The sequence below is a fragment of the Callospermophilus lateralis genome, chromosome 16 (genome assembly GCF_048772815.1).
Source record: "Callospermophilus lateralis isolate mCalLat2 chromosome 16, mCalLat2.hap1, whole genome shotgun sequence".
Classification (NCBI taxonomy): domain Eukaryota; kingdom Metazoa; phylum Chordata; class Mammalia; order Rodentia; family Sciuridae; genus Callospermophilus; species Callospermophilus lateralis.
In genome coordinates this window covers 53419975-53446126 of record NC_135320.1, presented here as the reverse complement: position 1 = coordinate 53446126, position 26152 = coordinate 53419975, and the positions used below count along the sequence as shown (strand labels likewise).

Sequence of the window (26152 nt, the reverse complement as noted above, 5' to 3'; positions counted from 1 at the left end):
AAACATCAAGCATGATGCCCAGCATTATAAACATCTGCCCTGTTTGTGTACCTCAAACATCAACTTGCATTGCTCTTTCAGAAGGTCAGTTGAGTGACCAGCAACAGCCAAGTGTAAGGTTGAGGGAAAGAATTTCACTGCAAACATAAACAAACAGCAAATGTCACATGAATTACCAGTGTTCCAAGGAGAAATTCCATCTGTGTCTGTAAAGGTTGATCTCTCTCTTCCCGTTCTCAGGGTATGTTAAGAATATAATGATTCATAGATTAGAGCCTGCCACAGTGACCTGGCCTTGAATTTTAGATTGTTTTACATGGAATAGAAAAATCTCACCTTTCACTAAAGACCTTCCTATGACATTTATGGCCATAGGTTCCCTTTCTGGCAAGTAAAAGCCAATAAAATCACTCAGACTGTGTAGCAAAGGATGAAGAATTTTAAGAACACTTCCATTCATATCTTGGCAAGAACTTTCAAGCTTTAGCTGAGGTTGGGAACTGTCTAAAATGCCACTTTTTTTCAGCTTAAGAAATAGACCTGTTTACCAAACAACTAGTGGGGTTCATAAATGAGGCTTCTTCAAATATATGCCCAAATGTGCATGGAAAGCATTCATAAGTGTAAATAGTAATAAATAAGTACTGGCTATCCTTTTGAGGGGATGCAGGCATCTTGGGCTGAGTCACCATTAACCCTTGGAAATTTTTAAGAACTTCATTCATATTTAAAGGTTCCCATTTGAATCTATCATGAACCAGGAAGAATAGAGGACACAGAAAGACAGAGAGGCCACCTGGAACGTGAGCTGGGAGCCTGAAAAGCATTTCTCCAGTTGGGCCATCTGGTACACCCTGGCACTTGTCATCCAAATTGTTCTTCTCCTCAACAAATTTAGTTTCCCCAAGATAGTTAGCTTAAAGGAGCTTGTACTGTCTATCTGACACCTGTCAAAAGAAGAGTGAAAGATTTCTCTAAACCCTGAATTGATTGAATTGATTGAGAAGGATAAAGAGAGAGAGAGAGAGAGAGAGAGAGAGAGAGAGAGAGAGGTGAGCAAAAGCAAGGACAAGGCAAGAAGATGGGATGTGCCTAGAGCATGAAGGGGATGTGCAGAGCTGTGTTTCTTGGAGGGTTGGTGTGTTTCTATCTTCACCTGGAAATCTGATGCCAAAAGGTGGGGAAGGAAAGAAAAGAACCACTTCCATTAATGTTTGCTGACAGAAATATGAAATACAAAAATGGTTACAAACTACCTTCACATGCTCAGAGCCCTTTTTCTTTTTTATTTGTCGTATGTGGTGTTTTGTTATTGTTTTTAGTTAAGAAGGGAGGAAATAGCAGTGAAGAAATCCAATCTGCTTTTGACAGCATGACCAATGCACTTTTCCATCTCAGCTGGAACAGGATTCAGTAACGGGCAAGGGCAAGTGGAGGAGTGATTTCATCAAGCAAGTCTTGATGTTGAGGTTTACATATCTTCAGATCTGCTTTTCCCTCTGTGAGTCTTGGGGAGCTGCCAATATAGGCAAAAGAAGTGATGATAATGATTTGAAGCTGCCATAAGGCAAATCTCTGGAAGGAGAAATCATATAAATAATTACCAGGAGGGCACTGACTGTGCCTTTGCTTTCCAAATTGGAAAGTAACAGTGAACCTAATTTAGGAACTGATATTTACCACAGGAAGGTATTGAATAAAAAGGAGAAAGGAGACAAGAAAGAAGGGTAGTAACAAATGGACCTCAAAGAAATATAACCAAAGATGAACCAAAGACATCTTTCAAAATATGTCTTCCAAAACAAAGAGCTCAATATTTTAGAAGCCTTTTTGGATTAATTCGATGGCATGAATGCTGATGTTAGTACATTTATTGTTAGTTTTCTTCCTTTTATTTTCTTTATGTTATGGTTCAACCCTGAACCCTCCAAAATTCAGATACTGAAATTTAATGTCCAATGTCATGGTACTAGGAGGCAGGTCCTTTAAGAAGTGATTAGGTCATGAGGTCCTCAAAGGTCCTCCCAGTGTGAACAGGATTAAAGCCCTTATAAAAGGGGTCCCTGGCACCAATCAACTCATGTGCTCTTTCATCTTCCACCATGTGAGCACACTGTGCTCCTCTCTGGAGGATGCAGCAATGAAGTACCACCTTAGAAGTAGAGAGCAGCTCTCACCAGACCACCTAATTTGCTGGCACCTTGATCTTGATGCATTCCAGGCTCCAGAACTATGATAAACAAATATTGTTCTTTATAAATTACTCAGCTTATAACGTTTTGTTACAGCAGCACAGACAGACTAAGACACTTTACTGGTCTTCTAAATTGGGACACATTTTGTGGTTTTTTTTGTAACTTTTACTAAAGTGATCCTGCAAAGACCCTTAGCTATATGAGGTTTTTAAATTCTAGTTTAGTTATATTAAGAATCTCATGTTGAAAAACAGATCATTGAAGAAATTTTTTTTTCAAATATATTAGGGTATGATTTTGTTGGAGTTAAATGCAAAATGTATCTATCGCTCCCTCTTCCCAAGGTTCTTGTGCGAGTTTAATTGAGATGAGATTTATAAAGCACCCAGTACTTAAAAGCTTGACTAAATGTTAGCTCTTTCCTCTTCTCCTCTCTGAATTAAAAGATTTCTAGAACTTATAACAGAAAAATCCAGATCAGTAATGGGTAAGATTTAGACATGCATCCATCCATACACTTAAATTTTCTAAAGGGAATAAATCTAATTAAAGATAAAAATCAGTGTTACACCATAATGCCTCTTTGGTTATTTATGAGCATCAGAATCCCCTTTAAAAAAGTAATCCAATGAGCAGAATTTTAAATACGCCATGGTGTTATGGATACAGCCGGTGCTAAGCAACTTGAGGAGTGTAAGCAATGAAGATCTATTTCACAGCTTCTTTCCTTAGCAGGCAAAGAGATGACATTTTGTCAGCCTTGCCTCCCTGGAGATTAAAAACCAAGCCCCAGAGGAAGGCTAGGCAGTTTATGCATAGGCTCTTCCCTGAAGAGGAAAGGAAAACACAAGCCCCTGGAAAGCTCACCTTTTCACAATGTGAGTTTCCATTTCCTATGAGAGTGTACAGGACAAGCTCACTTTGCTAAAAGTCATCAGAATGAACAAAATAACACTGTTGCGCAGCATTTTAGAAGCACAGATCCTTGTGGGGAGGCATAAAGATTAAACTGATGCATGACTAAATCAATTCACATTAAAACTTGGGAGACTGGATGTAGTCTGATAGAGATTTACCCATGAGACTTGAGAGAAAAACAAAAATAGTATTAAGAAGTCTGAGACATATGTCTTTGTCCTGCCATTAACTGAGTAACCTGCAGCCCCAATGTCCTCTTCTGTGGAAAAAGGGATAGAGCAGATGTTATCTAAAAGTTCCTTTTAAAAATTTTGAAATCCGAGTTCTCAAAGTAAATTAAGTAGAAATAGGAGGAAGCTGCTTATGAAGTGCCAAACTAGCAAACACTGGAGGAGGCCTCTAAAAGACGCATAGAAATGATGACAGGAAGGACAGGGAGATCTCACTGGCTGACATCTGTGGATACCTCACGAGGAGGGCAGTACCAATCCATGAACCTCACAGGTGTTAATTCTTTCGACCCACTCTGACTTCATTTCTGTTATATTCTCTGTTTTAGTCAGCTTTCATGTCACTGTGACACATATACCTGACAAAAATAACTTAAAGGAGGGAAAGTTTATTTTGGCTTATGGTTTAAGAGGTTCAGTCTGTGGTCAGCCAAAGTGAGGCAGAATATTCTGGTGGAAGAGTGGAGAAGGAAAGCTGAGGACATGACAGCCAGGAAACAGAAAGAGAAAGAGAGGAAGGGGCCACAGGAAGAACAGGGCATGCTCCAGTGACAGCTTCCTCCAACCAGGCCCCACCTGCCTACAGTTACTACCCGGTCAGTCCATTCAAGTTAGGACAGACTAATTAGGTTATAGGTTATAGGTTCCACAGTTCAATCATTTTACCTCTGAATAGTCCTTCAGAAACACAGGAGCTTTGGGGACCTCCCATCCAAACCATAACACTCTCCATAATCTTGGATCATACTGGATTGTCTACAAGCATTGAAGATCTAGCTAACAGGAAGCTGATTTGGGGATTATCGATTTGGTTTACAGGGATGCACTTATGTGGTTCACAGTTCTTTCCATTCTGGTGTCATAATACAAAAGGGTTGGGGGCAGAGGTCTATTGTGATGGAATGCATCCTGCAATACCTGGTGGTGAAAGTATGGAGATGGTGGTGGAGATGGAGACTCTAGTCACTGGAAACATTCCCCCAATTGAGATATATATATATATATATATATATATATATATATATATAAACATTCCCCCACATAGAACTATGGTCCAAGAATTCAGTTCTCATTGATGCCTACTTACAAGGGAAATGTTCTCAAGGACACACTCAATTTTTCAGAGTATGATATTATAAACACCTCTTCCCATTGTGTATTTTATTTTTCCTTTTTAAGGAAGCCATACAAAATGGAATTCATCAAAATTCTCATGTGTAGGGCACAAACCTATAGTTGTGCTGTAATGAGCGCATCTGTGTATGAATCACACGTTTTGTCTCAACACATTGGGCAACATGTTAGTATATATAACACATCCTGTTATGAATGACTAAGTCTAGTGATTCCAGACACACATCATAGAAATGATGATTTATTGAAAAAAAAAGAAAAAAAAAAGAAATGTGCTTTGAGTATTCATAATGAATCATCTTAGATTATTTAATAATCCAAATAATGAAAATCACTTTTGGAAAATATTTACATTTCTTGTTAATTTGACACAAAATATTGATATATACAAAGTTAACAGAAAGTCAAATGGGCCACTAAAAAGAGGCTACAGACAACATACTAATTCTAATGCTGTCAATTCATTGTCATTGTACAAGAAAACTTGTACAGTGTCCTTAAAACTTGCATCTCATACATGAAAGAAACTTGATAGCAGCTTTCAAAAGGTGACAACTCCAAAAATGTATGTGATACTATCAATTAAAAGGTGTAAAGCTGAAAGAAGTTTTTCCAAGCTATCATTGGTAAAAACTAAATTTTGATCAAGCATACTAGAGGAAAGACTAATTCTTTTTTTATTCTCTCTTTAGAAAATATAACACAATACAATAGCATTGTTATATGAAAAAACAATGACTATGTAAGCAAAAATTATAGAAAAATATTGCACCTTGAGGGGTATTATAAAAACAAAATCTTGTGTTTGACATCTTTATTAAATTTGTTGCAGTTTCTTCTCTAATTTCTTCTAATAAATACCAGCTTTATATCTAATTTTTTTTGCAACTTTGTATTCTTTTTCTTAAAGAGGCCCCAAAATTATATAAGCATGTATGTCTATGAAACTTGGGTCCTGGGGCTGTGGTGGGGGCTCAGCAGTAGCGCACTTGCCTGACGTGTGTGAGGCACTGGGTTCGATTCTCAGCACCACATATAAACAAATAAAAGGTCTATCAACAACTAAAAAGAAACTTGGGTCCTCTCCTAACTTGGAATATAGAAGATGCTTAGTAAATGTTTATTGAATTGATGAATGAATGAAGAAAGTTGGAAAATATTAAAATTGAATTCTTCTCCTAGACTTCAAATATTTACTTTATTGAGCAGTGACAGTGCAGTAGCAGCCATTCACAGATCCCTTAGACTGACTGTTGACCCCCTGGTAACCCTTTAGAGCCATAGCAGGAGTGGGATCATCAGAGTAGATGGTCTGTTTGATTCTACACTGTGCCACAGATACCAGAGTATCTCAACTCAGAGAACATCCTGGCAGCCTCTGCAAACCCACAGTGAGGCTCTAATTTCTCTTGAAAAAAAAAAAAAGAGCTTTTTGAAAACAAATTCTTTAACATCCATGCTGCATAGTCGAGGGGTGGGGGAGAAAAGGGGGAGGGAGGGAGGAAGGAAGGAAGGAAGAGAGGGAGTCAGTCTGGAGAAACTCAGAAGAGATTGCTAGTTTTTGAGATTTCTGCTCGCTTATTTTAACAATTAACAGCAATTATGTATGAGGTGAAGAGTCTTCATTTGCATATGGTATACATTGGTAATAGTAAACTAAAAATAACTTCAGGAGTTATTTTCCCAAAGCTCATGCTGCTAATGAAAAAGTTCAGAGGAAATGGTATTGATTACATCTTGCTAATTAGCTGATTTATCTGGAGTTTGGGTAACTTGGAATTATTTTAAAAAGTGAATGCCTTTCAGTGCTTCAAATATTCAAACTTATCCTATAATTCTAACTTTGATATTTATTAAGCACTTTGAAAATTTTGAGGTTTTATCAAAAAGAATGATGACAGTAATGAATTTTATCACATACACTTGAAAAAGTCCATAAAGTGATGGCTCAGAAACCAAAAGAAAATTAAGAGGTTGGACTCTCTTTCCTAAAAGAGCACACTGGCTAATAAGAAAACCAGAAATAACTGCATTGGAAAAACATCTGCAACTTCAAATACAATGATTGATTCAGGCAAGGACATCAATGGATGCTAAAATTTTGCTAGGGGAACTTAAAATTCACAAAGTCTCAAAGCATCTCACTACAATTACAATTTCTCCTGCAAAGGAGAAATTCTACCTTTCAGTGAAGAAATCCACAGAAAATGGCTTGGACAAGATCAAATTTACACTCACCAACAAGGAAAGGTGACATTATTTGCTTCCTTATGTGATATAATAAGAGGGTCATAATATTATTCATATAAAATTCTGGCCAAATATATTAAAACTGAATCTAATGAGGAAATGATCAAAAAGTTCAAACTGAAGGATACTGTACAACACTGTGGTCCTGTAATCTTTAAAAATGTCAGTGAAATAAAATGCTAAAAGGAATAGGGAACAATTCCAGATTTAAAAAGAAGAAACAAGTCTCTTCATGAGACTAAAGCCTTGCCCTTGTGGTAGGCAAACAGGGATGTGTCCCCAAATCTTATATAAGCTTTATGAGGAAGGGCCATTCTGCAATAAGTTATTTTCTAGAACACAAAAGAAGATTTCTTAATCACCACTGTTATCTAAGAGTGCAGGGCTTAAGCAAAATTTTTTTCCATTGAGATTTATTTAATTTTTCTACTCACTAACTTCTCTACCATACTTGGAACAGGGTGGTTTTTATGCATCATTGTGTGAAGGACGATAATATTTGAATGGTGTTTTGCAGTTTTGTTGTATCTTAGGTCTTTATTTTCTTCCTTTGTTGCTATTCTTCTTCTCCTCATTTGTCTGTTCCCCTGGTTTCTCTTTCCACCTATTCTCCAACCAAAACCAATCTCTACTCTTCCTGTGAATTTTTTAATAGGAAAATTATTGTATTCATTTTTATTATAATTCTTGACAATTTTGATTTATTTTTTTATTGTATTTTTAAAAAGTATCTCTACTTTTCCCCAAGTACTGATATTGTTTTTTCAGTCCAGGTACATTATTAGGTTTGAGAATCATTGATGGAGCTGCACAGGGTTTTACAGGGAGCAAAATTTAATGTTGTCATTACACAACTTTTTTGCTTGTCAAAATTCAGATCTATGTCCCTAAAAATAATGTATTTTTCTATTTTTATCTATGATAATTAAGTCCAAATAAACCCCAATTTTAAAGTAATAATAATTAATAGTTATAATAAAGCCACATGACTACTAAATGTCCTTGATTGGATTATGGAATTAGAAAAGAAAAAGACAGAGGTATTATTGGGGGTGGAGAGAAATAGTCACAGAATTCTGAATATGGATGGACTTTGTAACATATAACATTTGTATAAGAATGTTAAATTTCTTAGTCATAAAGTGATACTGCAGTTGTTGTTTGTATGAAATACATACTAATATATTTATTAGTGAAGTTTCTTCATTATTATTCCTACTTTACTTTCAAATGACCCAGAAAATGAGAGAAAGATGGATGGCATAGAAACAAATGTGGTGGAGAGAGAGAGAGAGAGAGAGAGAGAGAGAGAGAGAGAGAGAGCACCAGGCATGGTGACATGTCTGTAATCCCAGCAGCTTGGGAGGATAAAGCAGGAGGATGGTTAAGTTCAAAGCCAGCCTCAGCAACAACGAGGTGCTAAGCATCTCAGTGAGACCCTGTCTCTAAATAAATACAAAATAGGGTTGGGGATGTGGCTTAGTGGTCAAGTGTCCCTGAGTTCAATCCTTGGTACTCCTTCCTACTCCCCAAAAGAGTGAGAGAACAGAAAAGTATAAAAGAGAGATTAAATGCAGGTGGATGGATACAAAGCAACTAAAAATTGATAAGTTGTAGACTTCATTGATATTTAAAACCTCCCATCAAAAGACACTATCCAGCAAAAGAACAGGCAACACATCAATAAAGGGAAAACACATGCAAAACCTGTATATGGATATGGTCTTGTATCTAGAATATATAAAGAACCCTCACTCCTGAATAAAATAAATAATGAAAGGGCAAAAACTTGAGTAGACTCTTTACAAAGGAAGATTCAGGAAATAGGAAAATGCTCACCAAACCTTCAGGGAAATGTCAACCTGGTCCAACATCAAGGCTAAAATTGAACGGACTGACCAGGCCGGGAGTAGGTGTGAATGTGGAGCAGCCTGAACCCTTCCTGCATGGCGGGGGAGTGTAAGACATACAACCACTCTGGAAATGCCAGGCAATTTCTTATGAAGACTCAATGAGTTCTTCTCTATTCCTTCAACTTTATCACAGATGGACATTTTCCACCAAAAAAAAATAGAAAGAAAGAAAAGAATCTGTGGTAGAGTTGAAGATGGACTTGATGGCAGCGTTTGCCTAGCATGGAGGAGGCCCTGGGTTGGATCCCCCACACAGGAAAAAAATGTGGTATATTTTAAAGAAAAAAGCCATGATACAATATGTATGTGTATCTGTTCTCTATTCTTTTATCATAGCTGATTTTTAAAATAGTTATTCATTCAACAAATATCCCTTGTGTACCTGCCCTGGGCCAGGCAATCTCCTGGATGCTGAGAATATAACAGTGTCCTAGAAAAATACAATTCTGGTCCCCATGCAACTTATATTTTTATGAGAAAGTATACGCTAAACAAGTAGATAGGGAGACAGAGTTGCCAAGTGCCATTAGGACTCTGAGCACACAGAGGAGTATTATGTAGAGAATTTGAGGGAGAACACTGCTCAGAATTATCAGGCCAGAAGTCATCTCCATTTTAAGCCAAAGTCTAAGGGAAATTAGGAAAAGTACGTTCTGAAATCAGAACTATCTGGAACCAAGGTCTTTGAGCCCACATGAGGAGAGTTCTAGACCTGGTTTTTAAGATAAGTCATCTCACAACAGCCTACATCCTTCATCCCATCATTATCTAGCAATGACAGTGACAATGGTAATCAACATGATCAAGACAAACTGTCAGTTACAACTCATTAATTACTTCCCATGTGCTGGTTCTGTGTCGAGTGCCTGACCGCACTTGATTCTCTCAATAATTCTGTCAGGTAAGTAGCATTCTTCCTGTATTACAGATGGGGAAAATAGGCTCAGAGATGTTGAGTAATGTACTTAAGGTCACAAAGTATCTATGAGACAGAACCAGCGCTGGTATCCAGTCTGTCTGAATCCTTGTTAGTCTCCAAATCTGCTGGTAGTGACTTTTGGCTGATTTTTTCTCCAGTGGGTCAAAGGAGTCAGAGGGTCATGGTGCAAGAGGATATGTAGAGTCATCCTTAAATTGGAGTACGTGGGGAAGAGCAGGGAGAAAAGCACATGTAATAGTAAGGATTGGCTCAAAGTTACTCAGAATTCTTTTGGTTCCTATGCTATATACTAGTCATTTTTCAAAGGGCACTGCATAAGCAAACAGCACTCTCATAATCCTGAAACCTGAATTCAAAATGCATTAATTTCTTTTTACCACTAGAGATTCAGAAAAACATGCCATGTGATGTAATTCTTAAGCTGGCGCTTTTGATAATCAGAAAGCCGGAAAATAGAAGGTGAACATTTATATATATTTTAAAATTACGAATGCAAAATAGCAGCCAAGAATAAATTTTTACATCAAGGTTATAAGTAGATGAAAAATGACAGTCTATAGTAGAAATGCAAACAGACCATTAATTATAGCAGCCTCACAAAGCACCATAGTAATATGCAGTTTGCAATACTTTACCAAAATTTACATAACTATAGAGTCTGCTCTCCGGTTCCAGAGATTCTATTTTTGATAAGTAGCAATTCCAAAGGTTAGTCACCTCATCTATATTATTATTCAACATTTGTGATTGTGAAATGGTGACACCTTGAATTTACATGTTAGCAAACTGGGTAAGCTGCTTGGGACTCTTACACATTCATTCAAGCACTGCTGTGTGCCAGGGATTGTGCAGAGCCCTGGAAACACCTACAGGAACAAGACTGTGTAGCCTGGGTCCAGGAGAGCTGTCAATTCAGAAAGGCAGACAGACAAGCAGACACATACCCGGCAGAGTTAGGAAAATCTATGGAGACAGAGATCTAAATGGCCATATGATGTTAGGGTTTGTCTTCCAACCACATAGCTGCAATTATAATGCACCAATTTCTAACAGTGACATTTTTTTTAAAAAAAAAAAACTAAGCTCTTCCTTCTTCCTTCCTTTCCTCCTTTCTTCTTTTTCTTCTTCCCTCCCTCTTTTTCTCTATGCCTCTCTCCCTTTCCTTCTTTCTTCTTTCCTTCCTTCCACTTTCTTTCAATAACTATGTCTAGTCATTAGTTAGTAAAACTATACAATAGTATTTGACATGTTTTTAAAGCTTACTATGCATCAGACAATAATATCACTTCATTTCATTTCCACAAAACTCCTAGGGAAAGGTTCTATTGTTTCCCCTGTCTTATAAGAAATGGAGGCATTGGGAGGTTACCCAATTTGCTAAGATGTTCAGTCACATCTGTCAAGTGACTGAACAAAGACCCAAGCACTGCTGACTCCAGAATCCAGGCTCCAAAATGTGACGGCCCAGCTCTCTCCATTATGAGGAGCATGCCTGTTCTCACTACCTGAAGCTATACTACAAGTTCAGTGATTAAAGAACATTTTGAAATTTCTAACTAAGGTCTTCCAAACAAAGAATCTGCCTTTTAAATAACCAGAGAGGAGGTGGGGAGGTGGGGGAAAGAAAAGGATGATGAGAAGAAAAAATGCAGCCTTCAATGTGGGTCTTCTCTGGTTTCCCCCCTCGGGAGCATGGTGGCCTCCACCAGCATACATGATGAGAACTGGCATTCTGCTTGATTACTGTGCATCTGTTATGAGGTTCTGAGTGAATTAAACAAAACAAAACAAAACAATAAAATAAAATTAAAAAGAGGGGAAAGAGCCTACTAATCGAGACTGGCCCAGTTGTCCTGTTTTGAGTCAGAACCATATTTTCCTTGTTTTTCCCCAGCAGGCACACGAGCCCCCTCCGCCGCAACAATATTTCACAACAGTTTAAATCAAGCTCTGTAAGTATACTTAATTAATACAAGCAAAAAGTAACACACCAAATCCAAGACTGTCTCAATGTGAGTTGCAGCATTAATTTTTTGTTAAAAGGCACTGATTAAAGCCATTACAATTTATAAATCTTTCTTCATCTTGGAGAAAGCGTCTTGATGAGATTTCACACGAACTTTTGTAATCAGAAGCCAGCTTAAAACTTCAGAGCAGAGGTGAAATCACCTCTGCTCTGAATGTTTTAAGCTGGCCTTCTGATTACAAAACGTTCGTGTGAAATCTCATCAAGACGCTTTCTTAAGATGAAGAATGTTTTATAAATTGTAATGGCTTTAATCAGTGCCCTCTTTGAGGCTGTTTAACTCCACAATGTCGCCCAACCAGCACTTCAATTATGTTACTTATTGACTCTGTATTAATTAAGTATCATTACAGAGATTGATTTATATACTTTTTCACATCTCTCTTGCTAGATGGTCTAGCAGTTTCCCTCTCTGCACTCCAGAAAGATCACCTGGGTGCACTCGTCTCTCCCCAGCTGCATGGTTTAGCAGCTCCTAGTCATCTCCAAAATGATTGCTCCTCTTCCTCCTCCTCCTCCTCCTTCTCACTATTCTATCAGAACAGTACACAAAGGCCACCTGACATTAGACACAAGCCAGTAGTGTTTACAAAGCCAAGTTCTCTCAACAACTCATTCTCACCTCCGTGAATTCTTACCCAGTGTGGGGATACATTTTGCACAGTACAAGGAGCGCCTTTTGCTTCCTTAGCTGATTAAAACATACCGTCTGTTCAATTATCTGGGGCAATGGAGAAAATAACTAGAAAAAATATGAATATTTGGCAATGGCAGTGTAACAGACAATTTGGCCTCAGCAGAGTTACCTTCTGAGTTATATTGCACTTGGGCTAATGTAAAAATTATTTTGCATGCTTGAGCTCGTGTGCTAAGAAAGCAGGAGGTGGAAGCCCCAAGGTGTACTGCAGTGCAGAGTAAGCTAGGCTAGAATTTTAAATTGCCTTGGATGGTCAAAAACATGGATAACGAAGAAATGGAAATGCTGCACTATTTTTTTAATAATACATAAAAATCAGATCAATAGGATTTATGACCTTTAGACAAACTCAAAATGTCTAAAAAACAAACTGGCAGTGCTACCCTTTAGACTATCTAGATACCTACACATCTCCTCATTGTCCAGATTCCAGTCTTGTATCCTCAGAGCAGAGATCATGAACACAAATGCCTTCAGTACCCAACCAGGTAAGGTAAAATACAAGGGGAAAGAGAAAAGCAAGGGAAAAGGGCTCATCCCACCAATAAAAAGGATTTGGTGGCTAATCTCCTGGGCGCAAGTTTGCCCTACAGAACAGGCCAGATATGTCATCAGGTCTGGTTTTTCTTTAAACCCCACAAACCCATACTGTTTTATAAAGCATACTATTTTTAAAAATATTAAGCTAAACTGATTTTTGATCTTTGCCTATCATACTTGAGTTCCTCCTCCTTCCCCTTCAAATCCAACCAGTCCTCAAGTTCTGTTGTTTTTGTTTTTTTTTTCCACACTATCCCTCCTGCTGTCTCTTTTATCCACTGCTATTGCCATTTCCATCGCCATCACCGTCATCCACACCTCATTATTCTGCACTAGTAGGGAGGTATCCTTGCTTTCCTCTGCCAAGTGTGTTGTGCACAAGTGCAGAGGGATCTTTCTAAAACGGTAATCTTTATCATATCTCTGTTTGTATATAAGGTATGTTGACATCAAATTCAAATCTTCATACATGTATTTTGTATAATGATGACCATCACCTTCCACCATTCTTGCTATTGTGGTATATATGTGTATTAAGAATTGTAATGCAAAGAGAGAGAGAGAGAGAGAGAGAGAGAGAGAGAGAGAGAGAGAGAGAGAACAAGTATAATGGCATAATTTGGCATGAACATACTTTACACACTGAGTTAAGAAAAATTTTGCTGTAAATGGGTAATAATGAGTGTAACGCATTCCACTACTGTCATGTATGTAATAAATAAATAAATAAATAAGAAATAACATTGCATTTAAAAGCAAACAAATAAAACAGTACTCTTAAACTTCACTGTGCGGCACCATCATCTGGAGGGGTTGTTAAACCTCAAATTCTGGACCCCACTCTCAGCATTTCTGAGTTAATGAATCTCTTACTGGGCCTAAAGTTTGTGATTTGCACAAGCTCCCAGGTGAGGTTGCTGATTCCTTCTAGGCACCATTCTGAGAGCACTGTTCCAGGGCAGTGCTAACACATCCAGCAGTTCTCCATTTCCTCCATATTACACTGACAATGCCCCAATCTGGTACTCTGGATTCTTTAACCCTGACCTCTTCCTCTCGCCCCAAGGTTCCATTTCTCTGATTTCTTAGGAGACCTGGCTCCAGTAGAGATGTCTGTTTGTGCATTCCCCAATACATCATGCACTCCCACCTTGCCTTGACCTTGTATAGAATGTTTTTCCACCTACTTTCTCTTGGTCTAGTTCTGCCTTCTCATGGGTGTAACTTTATAAGCCATTTAACCACCCTGAACCTGTAAAAGAGAGATACCAAAATTTACATCTATTGCGTTGCATAAAGAATTAAAACAATTTAAGCCTTTAGAAAAGCATAGTACAAAGTTGGCATTTAATAAATGGTCATTCCCTTCTTTCATTTCTTTCCCCTAATCATGCATTAAGTATTACATATAAAATATATTTCCCTAATCAGTTATATTTTAACCTTGCCTCCTTCTCTTTCCTGAGATAGACTATTTCTGAAGGAAAAAAAAATGCATATCTGATTCATCTTAGTAACCCTAGTCCCTGGAAACTTCGGAGTAGCTGGTAAGCTCTCAGAAAGCATTTACTAAAAAGTATGATAAATTTGAGAAACAGTATAAGACAAATGGTTCTATTAAGAAGTTTTCCTCTGTAAAACCTAAATCTGTAATTAATTACATTGATTTTTAAAATATTTTCCCATTACAAAGAGAAGAGGTGTTTTACATTCATAAAAAGTGCAATGAATTGACAGTCAATGGTGAATGAAAGGTCAGGTTGTTATTATAAAAACATCAATAAAGGAAAAGTCTTCTCTTTGAAGCCGGAGCACAGAACCACTAATAAAGGTAGTCCAGAGAAACAAAGAGAATAACCTGGAGATGCTGCTGGCAACAAGTAATGAGCTTTCTCTGGAGGAATCTGTCATGAGGCCATGTGACTATTCTACTTCCAAAATGGCCGATGACACTGGTGACTGCACTGAAAAGTGTCATATCGAACTTCCTCTCGGGATTCTTTAATTCTGAAGATAAGCAGCAACAAATTACAATATATATTCTGTTCTTTAGCATTGTTGACTTCTACAATATTCCTAGATAGAATCTAATATTGCCCACTCCCATAGTTAAGGGTGAAAATCTTCCAAGGGAGAAAGGAACTATTTTTTTTTAAGTTAGCAACTGAAAACATCATTATTCATTAATGTTTTGGTAGAATATACATATATATAAATCTAGTGTTTTGGGTACCTGACATTTTCTTCCAAATACAAAGTTCCCTAAAAGATCAAGCCATTTTAAAGCTTACTTACTATAGAGGTTATATATTTGGGTCAGAGATCACTAGGAATTGGCTCACCCAGTGTTATGGTTTGGATCTAAAAAATACCCCTGATAGAGCTCAATTGTTAGGCAATGTATCAATGTTCAGAGGTAAAAATATTGGATTATGAGACCTGAAACCTCATCTATGTATTAATCCATTTGATAGATTATTAATTTGAATGGAATAGTGGGTAGTAATTGTAGGCAGGTGGGATGTGACCTTGGGTTATATTTCTTCCTGGCTGTTCCTCACATCAGATGCCATGAACTGAACAGCTTTCCTCTTCCATGCCCTTCCACCATGAAATTCTGCCTCACTTGAGGTCCAAAGCAATGGTATTAGCTGACCATGGACTGAGACCTCTGAACCGTAAACCCTAAAATAAACCTTTCTTCCTCTAAATTGTTCTTGACACATATTTTGGTCACAGCAATGAATAACTAACACAACTAATGCAATTTGTTTGTCACATAATTTACTATATAAACTTAGACAAGTTTATTCCTTCAATAGATATTTCTAGAACACTATGTATCAAACATTGTACTGGATGATAGGAACACAGAAGTAAAGAAAAAGTACACACCCACCCACACACCCACACACACGAAATCAATGTCTTTCTGAAACTGAGAGTCTAGTTAGTCTAGTATGTAGTCAGGAAGTCAGGGCAGACGGAACAGTTTTTCACCAAACTCACTCTCCTTATACCCTGAGCATAAAGATAAGCCAAAGTGCACAGCCTCCATATAATGGCATTCTGACCAGCAGAAAACAAGCAGAAGTATGTTATATCCAGTCCAGAATAGGAATGACCATGAAAAAACCTCCTGGTTAGTGAATGACTTTCTCTCAATATTCCCTTCTTTTTCTGCTGGATACAGAGGATTCTGAGATCTCAGAGATGTGGAGTCACAGATGGAAAGGAGCAAATGTCCACCTGCTGAACACTCCTTTGGCACTATTATGTAAGCAAGAAAGAGACCTCTGTTGAGTTAGGTGACTGAGATGTGAAGTTGTTTGTTACAACCATTAGTGTACCCAACCAAAGTATGAGCCAAAACTATCTTCAAAACATTGTGATACAGGTATATATGGGATGGCATGGGAATACCATAAAGAGGTGGCTCACCTGGGCTACACTGGATATCAGAGTACTTCCCTGAAGAAGAGCCACTAAGATAAATCTTGAGGAATGGAGTGTGATGGTGAGGAAGGGAAGGAGGGTAGCAGAGAAGAAAGCACAGGCTGTCATGAAACCCTAGGAAACATAGCACATGGGGAAAATGTTGGCAGCTCCCAGTGACTGGAATATGGAGTGAGGCTGGGAAACGGAGCTGCTCAGTCTGTATGTATTAAAATGATTGATATAGAGCAGAACCCAAGAGATTTAGTAACTTCTAGAAATGAGGGACAAGGGAAGAAAACAAGCATAATCAAGGGCTGCGTGAGTTAGAAGACAGAGGTTATTTTTACTGAGATAGAAAATGCAGAAGAAAAATGTGAAAGGATGAATTAAATTTTTAAAAAGCTAGAACCAAGATATCCATAGAACATCTAAAAGAAGAACCCATAGGCAACTGGCAATGTGGCAGTGGTCCAGATGGGAGAGGTGGGCTTGGAAATCGTCAAAGCATAAAGGTGATTGAAGCCACAAATGTGATGGTAATGCTCATGTAGAACAAACAGTCAGAGTCAGAAGCTAGAGAAATAGGGACAGAGGAGTGAGAGAGCAGACAAAGAAAGTGAATATGAAAAAGAAGTCATAAAAGCCAAAGAAAAGAAATATTTAAAAAGAAGTCAATAGTGACACGTGCTTCAGAGAGATGCCATAAGATGGTGGCTTGAGAAGTCCATTATATTTGATAACTAGGTTGTTATTTGTGACCTTAAGAAGTTCCATTTCGGTACTGGGAAAAGCCACATTGAAACAGTCTGCATAGTGTAGGGGAGTGAGGACCTGGAGATAGGAATGCAGAACACTCTAAAGAAACTTGGTTCTAAAAACAATAAGCTAGAAGTGGACAAAGGAAGCCTATTTCATTTTAGTTTTTAGTTTTCAGGATGTAAGATGTAAACATGTTAATATGTCTAATTCTCTAAACTTTTACAAAGGGATAATGCTTCATCTGCATGACCCTTCAGGATGTAATCACAATAAATAATATGACCTATGTGAAAGGTTTTAAGATATTATGTAAAGGCCAGTGTCATTACACATTTACAAATGGCCAGAGAATGGAGTTTAAAAGTTGAATCCAATGAAGTATGGTTGACTATAAAATCAGAGAAAAGTTACCATCAGTCTAGATTTAGAAGTATAAGAAAATGTTCATTTTATCCATATAACAAATTGCTGACCCCAAGCCTTAGAGGATAACATTTTGAAGTCTCATGCTGGACAATCCTATTCATGCTGTATCCTTGGTTTTTCAGATGTCTTTACTATGCCAGAAAAAAATAATATGCCAATGAACCCTGGCAGATCACTGTATATTAAGTCATCTGAGAATTTATTAGTCTTATGAGTAGTAGTCCTTAAATAAAGATTATTGGCAATCTCCCAGTTTCACAAAGCAACAAACTAGCTCCATAATTTCATTCTCATAACCAATGAAATCATGGTGAATGGCCATAGCTTGCTTAGTGTGTTATTCCAAGGGTGACAGAGAGATTCTGGGAAGTAAGCTAGCCTTTTTAGGATTTCCCTCCTGGGAAGATGAACCATCCAAAAGAATATGATCCAATCACTTTTCACTAGTCATGAAGCCATTAAAGACTTTACAAAGAATATTATTTTTAGCACTATAGCACCAGTATAACTAGGTTTTCTCTCATAAAACTCCTAAAAAGTGGTTTTAACATGCCCTGTCTTCTTCCTCCCCTGGGAAGACATATAATCCCTGTTTTTTTTTAACTCTCTTTCCTTTTCTCTGCATTTTTGTATCATTCCTCTCTCACTAGTTGCTGACATCTATTCCTTTGTTATCTTATTTTCAAGAGTATAGGACGCTAATTAAGGTCAAGCAGCTGTGTCTTAATCTCCAAACAGCAATTGTGCAGAATAAACTTACATACTAACACATAGATACTAAAAATCCAGTCCTGAAACTCAAATAAACACCATCTGCAATTATTTTTGCATTTTAAAAAAAAATGGGCCAGGCTACAACACTAAAATAGCATTTCTTTTATCTATGTTACTCAAATATATTATCCTTAATGTGTGACATAACTACACGTAACTATTAAACTAGGTCAAATGTCTACAGGTCAAGTTTTAGACCTTTTATCCATTGCAATATTGAATTGCATCCTGGGCCTGAGAATTATTGAAACACTTGACCCAGCACAGTGGCACAAGCTTGTAGTCCCATCTACTTGGGAGGCTAAGGCAGGAGAATCCTTGAATCCAATAATTTAAGGCTATCCTTGACAACACAGTCAGACCCATTAAAAAAAAAAAAAAAAAAAAAAAAAAAAAGCAGGCTAAGAGGAGTTAGTCTCCTAAGATAATAAAAACCAGGGTAATAAAGAAGAAAAGTCTTACATTGTTTTCAAATAATGCCACCAAATATTTTTATAGACCTGCAAAGACAATCGATTATCTTTTATAAGTTTGCTCAATTTAATCTTAAAAGAATTTCACACACTTCTTCTTCATCATCATTTGTCAACAGAGAATTGTGAGGCTCAGAGAAGTCTAAGAAATACTGAAGTTGTTCATACAGTTGTTCATTAGCAGAGCCAGGTTCCTCTAGTTCCCCAGCTTGTTCCATTACCCCAGAATTGGCCCCCACCATGTTACCCACTCTATTTTTATTTCACTCCTCTAGCAATGTGGAAAGCGGCCTGGCTTCCTCTGAAGTCATTAGGAATGCTGATGAAACACAGACGTGAAGTCAACCCACCCTCCAATGAAAATACACAGTGTATTCGTTATATAAGGAATGTTAAAGGATGGCTGTGGATGTGGAAAGCTTTTTAAAGGAATGCATAAATGAAGCTTGGAATCCTGAAAAGGCCCCCAAAAGATATTGCCAACAAATGACCAAATGTGGAATGGGGGGTGGGGGAATTCCATGCATTATCAGTATTTTCATTTGAATGGCTTTGTCTTTATTTCGTAAGGGCTTCTCTTTCATGGAAAAGATTTTTTAAAATTTCCAAACAAATATCATAACCAACCTGTAGATGGAGAAGGTCGCCACTGATCGGATAAGGGATGCCAAAGCTCCCACCTTGGCAGCCTCCACGGCACCCCGGACTCGGTATTCCACTGTCATGGCATAGCTGACATAAGGTTGGTTATAAACAACAATCTTCCCTCTTGCTTCTGGGGCCCTTCTCTGCAGTTCAGCGAAAGAGGTCACCACCAGAACTTCTGCTGTAATGCCTAGAAATAAAAGTCAAATGAGAATTAACTTATGGTTTCCCATCAGCCAGGTGGAAATGGTGCACAAAAAGTCACACATGCTTTGTCCGCTACATCTGGCAAACTTGTTTGAGAAGATCAAAGTTTAGAGCCATTTACCATGGGAGAAAGATTATGAGGTTAGCATTCAAAATAATATAACATACAACTCAGGGTTTTTCACCTCACTTAACCAGCTGGTACTAAATCACTAATTGCTTGAAAAAATAGCCCCTTTTATTTTCTTCTTCTTCTTTCCCACCCTAAGAAGTCATGCACTTCACAGAATGACACTAATTATTTATTTTTAAAAAGGCATTTTAGAAAATTCCTCTAAGGATTAATGAAACACATATTCATCTTTTCATAAAACTATTTTGATATGTTGCTAAACAACCTTCAATGACATCATGCAAAAGATGGCAGTTTGTGAGGAACACTCTTTTGAGAGAGAGAGAGAGAATTTTTTTAATATTTTATTTTTTTAGTTATCGGCGGATACAACATCTTTGTTTGTAAGTGGTGCTGAGGATCGAACCTGGGCCACACGCATGCCAGGCGAGCGCACTACCACTTGAGCCACATCCCCAGCCCTGTGAGGGACACTCTTAAGAAGCCAATGTTCCTTGTAAATCCAACTTTTAACAAATGGTTAATGTGACTTCTCCTAAGAATTATAGAGAGCTTGTCTTCTTTCCTCTTTTGTATAAAAACATTCTTAAAGGATCTGGAAACTTCCCGTGCTTCTCATTTTACAGTCCTCATTCATCACCAAACACGTTACTAGTCTTCAAATAAAACTCTCCACCATGTAGTATAATTGTCCTGTTAACTTGGGGAGATGTGTGCCCAAAGAGCATCACCAAAGAGCCTACTGAATAGAGCAGTTAGAATGACAAAGAAAAAATATTTAGTAGCAAAGGCCAGATGCAGTGGTTAAATAAAACCATATAAAAGAAAGTGGTAAACAACTACCATTTGTGGCTTTAACCAGGCAGTCAAGAAATACATTGCTAACATGTGAAGCATCAACATATATTTTTCATATTTCCTTAATAATACAAACTATAGAACTATATTTCTTTATTTTCTTTTTCTTTTGAAAGCTTAACTTATGGTTAACTAAGATGTCATTAAAATGCTAACTGCTGGTTGGAAAATCCTTTTAAAATGCATTGCAGGTACTGGAGAATTCTATACAGGCCCCATTATAATGGTCCCTTTAGGCTGGTTTTGTACATTTACTTTAAAATGATTAGCTACAAATCTATAAGTATGTCTCCGTCAACACTCAGAACTCAGAATTTAATTTATGATCTAAGAAAAGCAGTGTACAAATATGGAAAATAAGGAAACCTCCAGCTCTTTATGTGACAAATCTGCATAAAAATACAAATAAGGAGTCAGCTAGACAGATTATGAGATTCATAACTTTCTGAAACCTAGAGTTACCTTGAAATTTGACTGGTGTTATTGTTGGCATAGTGCAGGAATTTTGCTGATGGTTTTCAGCTGCTCCTAATGAATAACAGGTTCAATGGTCCACCCAAGGGATGTCCCAGCAAATGGGGTAATTTTGTGTCTAAATTAGAGCCACTAAAAATGAAGCCAAACTTCTGTAAAATTTCAAAATTAAAGTCATACAAGGGTGGTACTTCACTACAGTCTATACTTCAACTCAAATCTTGACTAAAGAGAGCCAAAAGGTAACCTAGACAGCACAGTTGTTGATGCAAATCACTAGTAGCAACTACAGGTCAAAGCCTGTCACAATGAACTTGGGAGAAGAGTTTGACTTAAACTGTTTCCCTGAAAGCTGAGAGTCATCTCTTATTCCTGTCTCCTTCATTCCCAATAATAAAATCAATCCTTAAAATACTAATAATTTTACCTTTAAAAATTAGTATCGACCAAATCCATGTCCCCTGGTCCAACCTGTTATACTCTCTGACCTCAGGCCCTCATTATCTCCTTTTGGATTCTTACAAGCCCCTCCTCCCCAGCCCTCTCACACCATTGGCATTCCAACTTCCAGCCCAGTTCCCCCAAAAGTAACCTACACAGTTACCCGAATGTACTACCTGAATTACTGAGAAGCCAGATCTGCCAACAGAACCACCACTCTGTCACTTTCCCTGCTGAAACTCATCTATCAGCCTACCTCTACAGACACTCATTCCTGTTTATTTTAAGCTTCATCAATCCTAATCCTACAAGTTCTCACTCTTATCCTCTGTTATTCCACTCCTTGGTTTTTTGTTTTGTTTTGTTTTGTTTTTCATGCTATGGTACTTGTGTCTATTGACCCCATTCTCTCAACACCTTATTTTTTTTTCTTTTGGGTACTAGGGATTGAACTCAGGGGCATTAGACCACTGAACCACAACCCCAGCCTTATTTTGTATTTCATTTAGAGACAGGGTTTCACTGAGTTGCTTAGCACCTCGCTTTTGCTGAGGCTGACTTTGAACTCACGATCTTCCTGCCTCACAGCCTCCCAATCCACTGGGATTACAGGCATGCACCACTCTGCCCCGTTCCTCTCTCAACATCTTCATGTTACCAACACCTATTTCTCCCTCAAGCTTCCATTTAAGAATCATTTCTTTAGGGGGCATTTTTCAGCTTCCTGCTTCCTTTCCTATCCCCTCACTCTGTCCCTGGGAAGGCTGAATCATATACCACCCTCCTCCAGATTTTTAGGAGTGCTCGGAATAGTTGGGCACTAGACAAATGAAACTGTATATGCAGCTCTCTTTACTGCCTAAACTGTGAATTCCTCAGGCTTTGGGGCCAAGTTCATTCTCATTTGTATCTCCAGGGACTAACACAGTTCTGGGCGTGTGGGTAGACATTTGGGCATTCAACATTTCCTTGAATGTCATGGCTCCAAATAAGGGATCATTGACTGGACCAATAGCATTCCCATGAATGTGCAATTTTTACCTTTAAAGCTGGACTACCCCTCTCCCACAGTAACTCAGCAGTCTGACTCTCTTACCACCCAGAGTAAAGCTGCAACACAATAACCAAGCAAAAGAAGCACTGGGTAATCCTGATACCAATATAAATCCCAAGAATAAAATCTAGGTTCCTCAACATAAGGTAGTTCTTCTAATCTCCCTTAAAGCCTAGGTACTCTTCCTTAGCTCAACATTCTACATCTGGCATTTAATCCTAAAATCTATGAGAAACAACAAATGAAAAGGGTAAGATTGGTCTGAAAACTGACAGCAGCACCACAAAAAACCCAAGTCAGAGAGGGAAACATGCAAAGCAATAAATACTAACAGAACGTTCCACAGTGATGGAAATGTTTCACATCAGCGCTATCTAACACAGTAGCCTCTAGCTACATATGGCTATTGAGCACAGGAAATGTGACTGGTATGATTGAGAATGGGACTTTCAAATGTCACTTCATTGTAATTAATGTCTATTTACATTTAAAGAGCCACATGTGGGTAGCATTCACAGTGACTGCAGGTTCAGGCCCCTGCACAGGGCAAATAGCTGAGAGCATCTCTGCTGGTCCCAATGGACTTGCTTGGTGACAGTCCAATAACAGACATGCATGATGATCTCCTCTAGTTGTCACAGACCAGGTAGACTGTACTCAGTAGCCATTGTTGCAGAAAGCAGGATACGTACAAAACATCACAGGAAGATATTTGCCCAAATTAAACAAAATAAAATCAGGCCATCTGGAAAACTTCACTCTTCTGAGTTTGCATTTTGACATGTTACACCAAAGGGAATACTCATGCTCTCCCACAAATCAGCAGGTTCCTACTCCTCACTTCCGTCTCCCTCCCTCCCATTCACCATCCTGAAAGGTAGTTTTAAAAAGCCTCTGAGGACACAAAACCAATTCACAATCACAGCCTGTTGCCAACCTCCTGTTCCTCTTAGCTCTCTTAATTTCTTCAGAGCCTTTAACAGCATCCAGTTGTACCCATCACAATAATGTAAGGTAGAAATTTTTATCTATTTTATTCATTAATGTTACCAAAGTGCTTGAAATGATGCCCGACATATATATGTGAAACACAGACTGAAGAAAAAAATAACAACAAAAATATTAATTAAAATATAATGCCTCATCCTTTATCACCCTTCAAAAAATGCATGTTTCCAAGGAACTTGCATATTCCTGTAGGTGAGAATAATTGATATTAATAGCTGTACTTGGGTGACTGTTATGTATGTTAATGTTCACAGCAGTCTACAAAGTAGCTTTTACAAGGATACTGAGGTGCCAAGAGTTAAGTGTACACAACTACTAGGTGTGGAAGCTGAGATTTGAGTATCCGTGTTGTCTAAATCCAAGGGCCATGCTCTTCCTATTAACTACATCACTCTTCTCTCATAAATATAGAACATATCAAAAGAAAAGCTCAGTGTTTTCATTTTAAGAGGAATAAAAAGGAAAAAGAAATAGTTACACAGAAGCCAACCTAAGTTGTCAGGCATCAGTTATCTTCCAGGAGCCCTCCGGGTACTGTTATCCAAGGGGTCCAGCCTATTCACAGGGGAGCATTGAGGGGCTCTTCACTCTAGGGTGAGATCCTTACAGTGATGAAAAGGATCACAGTAGTTAATTTCAGAAAAGAATGTGGGACCCAAGCTAAAAACACCCAAAGTGACTCTCTTGGCGACAGCCTCTTAAGTCACAAACAGTTCAAAAATCCTGGGTTTCTTTTTCTTTTTATTTTTATTTATTTTTTTTTAAAGAGAGAGAGAGAGAATTTTTAAATATTTATTTTTTAGTTATCGGCGGACACAACATCTTTGTTTGTATGTGGTGCTGAGGATCGAACCCAGGCCGCACACATGCCAGGCGAGCGCGCTACCGCTTGAGCCACAAATATTTTTTATACCAAATTTTCAAAACTGATCCATTAATTTTTAAGCCACTTATCCTGTGTGTGATTACTGTTTGCAGTCTCCCTGCAGGGACAAAAGATGCTAACCAGTGTGGTATTGGCTCAGTCATCCATTCTATAGGGAATATGATAGAGACCCACTTTCCATCTCTTCTGACTTGATTCCTTCCAAACAGAGTTAAAAATAAGAAGAAATCAAGACATGGTAGTGCATGCCTGTAATCCAGCTACTCCAGAGGCTGAGGCAGAAGATAGGAAGTTCAAGGCCAGCCTGTGCAACATAAAGAGACTGCCTCAAAAAAAAAAAAAAAGATAGTGAAGGGAGAACTCTTATGTTTTCTACTATTGAAAGCAAGCAAAAGATATAAAAACATGTCTCTGGAGCTCAATTCAAAGTGGTATGTTTTAGGAAATTGATTTTGATTCAGAAGAAGACTTAACCCCCAAACAGGAAGTGGTCTAGCCCTACCCAAAAGGAAGCCAGGCTTCATACTCTTATCATGGAATCTTCCACCCTGTGCACTATGAAAGATGACTAGGTCCCTGGAATGGTTGGCCTTTCCTGAACTCAGAGTTATGGAGAAGGTAAAACAGTTGTTCTTGGAAACTCAGTGTTTTGCCTGAAGTGGTGGGGAAATTGTAAATTCATGGCAAGGCAGATAAAAGAACATCAGATGTTCCTTTCTGAGGGTCCATTTGTTTATGGAGAATATTAGCGATTGTGCAATGTACTTCATGGAGGAACAAGACTAAAAGATTTAAATTAATTCAACAAGTTTATAGCCCTTCTTCTAGGCCAGGACTTCATGCCAGGGACTGGGGACAAAAGGAAGATGAGTAAGTTCCAGTTCTCACCTTAGGGAAGGTATAATCCAGGGAAGAAAAATGGGTAAATGAGAACTTTTCAAATGACTCAGGATGCCACAAGCGCTAAATAAAAGTATAGCATAACATCATGAAATGACAACACAGATTAGTTTAAACTCTGAGCAGGAAGAATCTAGCGAGTTTCCTGTAAGAAGAAACTTTAAGAGGGATTTAGAAGATTTCAGTTGCCTGAAAATGAGGGAAAGGGCATTCCCAGGTAAAGAACAAAGAAGAGAAGAAAAAAATACATGAAACATCTATTCATTTACAGCAAATATGAGACTTCCTGCCAGGCCCCCAGTCACTCCAAAATCTTCCAATTTTTAACCAAGATATTTATAGGCCCTCATTCTCCTCTGTGAATTCCAGGAAGGAAGGAAAGTGGTCTCTTAGAGAAATTTTCAAAAAAATAAAACTCAGCTATTAGTTTGACTGAAAGTTGGATAAGCGAGGGGCAAAGCACAGCTCCAAAAGGTCCCTGGAGGTATATGACCCATCCTCTCCAAACTGGGTCTCCTGAGGCCTGGCTCCAATTAAACCTGGTCTGTCAGTCTCACAAGAGGACCCAACTACATCAAAATCCACTGGCACAGTAAATTATCATCAGCTCTAGAGAGGCCACTATTCATCTGCCAGGGTGCTGAGCCATCTTGCCACACTAACATCTGGGGCCAAGCTGCAAGCCGAGCAACTTGTCTACTTCAACCTCTAAAGAATTTAGAGAATTTATAGCACAGCTTTTGTTGTTTATGGACAGTGCCTACCACAGGACCACGAGGCTTAACTGAGCATTAAGGCAGAACACGCGTTCTACAGGGACCCAGCTCAGCAAC

General features: G+C 38.2%; 1 protein-coding gene across 2 annotated transcripts in view; it reads right to left on the bottom strand.

The window, feature by feature from the left end:
- Nucleotides 1-26152, bottom strand: part of Cpq (carboxypeptidase Q) — a 448367-nt gene that overhangs the window by 287985 nt on the left and 134230 nt on the right. For both annotated transcript variants that reach the window (XM_077105576.1, XM_076835947.2), the window contains exon 3: nt 19341-19548. In XM_077105576.1, coding sequence (XP_076961691.1) covers nt 19341-19548 — 208 coding nt within the window. The remainder of the gene's footprint in view (nt 1-19340; nt 19549-26152) is intronic.